Source organism: Microtus ochrogaster, unplaced genomic scaffold, assembly GCF_000317375.1.
Source record: "Microtus ochrogaster isolate Prairie Vole_2 unplaced genomic scaffold, MicOch1.0 UNK3, whole genome shotgun sequence".
NCBI lineage: Eukaryota > Metazoa > Chordata > Mammalia > Rodentia > Cricetidae > Microtus > Microtus ochrogaster.
In genome coordinates, this window is record NW_004949101.1 from 18,557,185 (window position 1) to 18,558,324 (window position 1,140).

Here is a 1,140-nt window from a genome sequence, read left to right on the forward strand (position 1 = left end):
CCCAGCTTCAACTTTTTTTAAAATAAAAATTTAAAGTAGGTACAAACTCTAGTTTGGCAAAGATGCAGATGACAAATGAGACAGAGACAGAGATGCCTCAGTGTCACCAACTGTGACAGAGACAGGTGCAAAGGAACCATGAACTCTGGGCAGGAAGGAAGGGCAGTTATGTGAGCATCAAGCCTCCCTCAGTTTTCTAGCAGTGTGGCAAGACTTCAAAACTACTTAGTGCAGTGGGGGTGGGGGTGGGGTGGCACACACCTTTAATCCCAGCTTTGGGAAGCAGAGGCAGGCGGATCTCTGTGAGTTCAAGGCCAGCCTGGTCTACAGAGCGAGCTCCAGGGCAGGCATCAAAGATACACAGAGAAAGCCTGTCTTGAAAAACCAAAAGGGGAAAACAACCCCAACAACAACAAAACTACTTAGTGCTGGACAAAGAGCACCAGAAAAACAGCTGGATTTTCTGTCAATGCTCCTGAGAGTGAAAGCGAGCCCCGGAAACTATCCGACGTAAGCACACACTGCGGTAGGCACCCACCTGCTCCATCGTTCCAATGAGTTCTTCTTTGCCCAGGTCCAAGTTCTGCACAGGCCTCACCAGCCTGCAGGGGGTGGTGAAGAGATACAACCCTGGGTACAGGCTTGGCTTTCCTGTCATGGGGACCAGGGCCACCTCCATCCAGGGAGGAATTCTTTTCTCCCTCAACACCTGTTTCAGTAGAACAGAGTTTAATGAAGAACAAACGTATGTTTTACCCCGCCCTCCCTGCCACCAGAGCCAGGAAGAATGGGAAAGGAGCAGCATCTAAGAAATTCCATCACCCTAGTAGTAAACCTAGTGTTCCAAGACCACAGCTGTCCGCTCCAGCCTTACCCTGCATAGAAGGCCACTCAGCCCACTTGAGAAACGGCAAAAGATTAAGAAAAGGCAAGTTTATTCTCTGATGTCTGAAATATAGATTAATGAATTTCCTTTCAAACAGTTACATGAAAAGGGTCTTTCTTTTGAAAATTAAAAAGAATAAAACAAAGCAAACGGGGATGCTGAGATGGCTACACAGTAGGGAGACAGAGCAGACACTGCACTCACTTTTAAAAGCTGGGGTTCAGTTCCCAGCACCCATGTCAAGTGGCTTACAC

General features: G+C 47.7%; 1 protein-coding gene across 1 annotated transcript in view; it reads right to left on the reverse strand.

The window, feature by feature from the left end:
• Positions 1-1,140, reverse strand: part of Polr1b (RNA polymerase I subunit B) — a 23,165-nt gene that overhangs the window by 5,673 nt on the left and 16,352 nt on the right. The window contains exon 11 of the mRNA XM_005365646.3: positions 539-709. Coding sequence (XP_005365703.1) covers positions 539-709 — 171 coding nt within the window. The remainder of the gene's footprint in view (positions 1-538; positions 710-1,140) is intronic.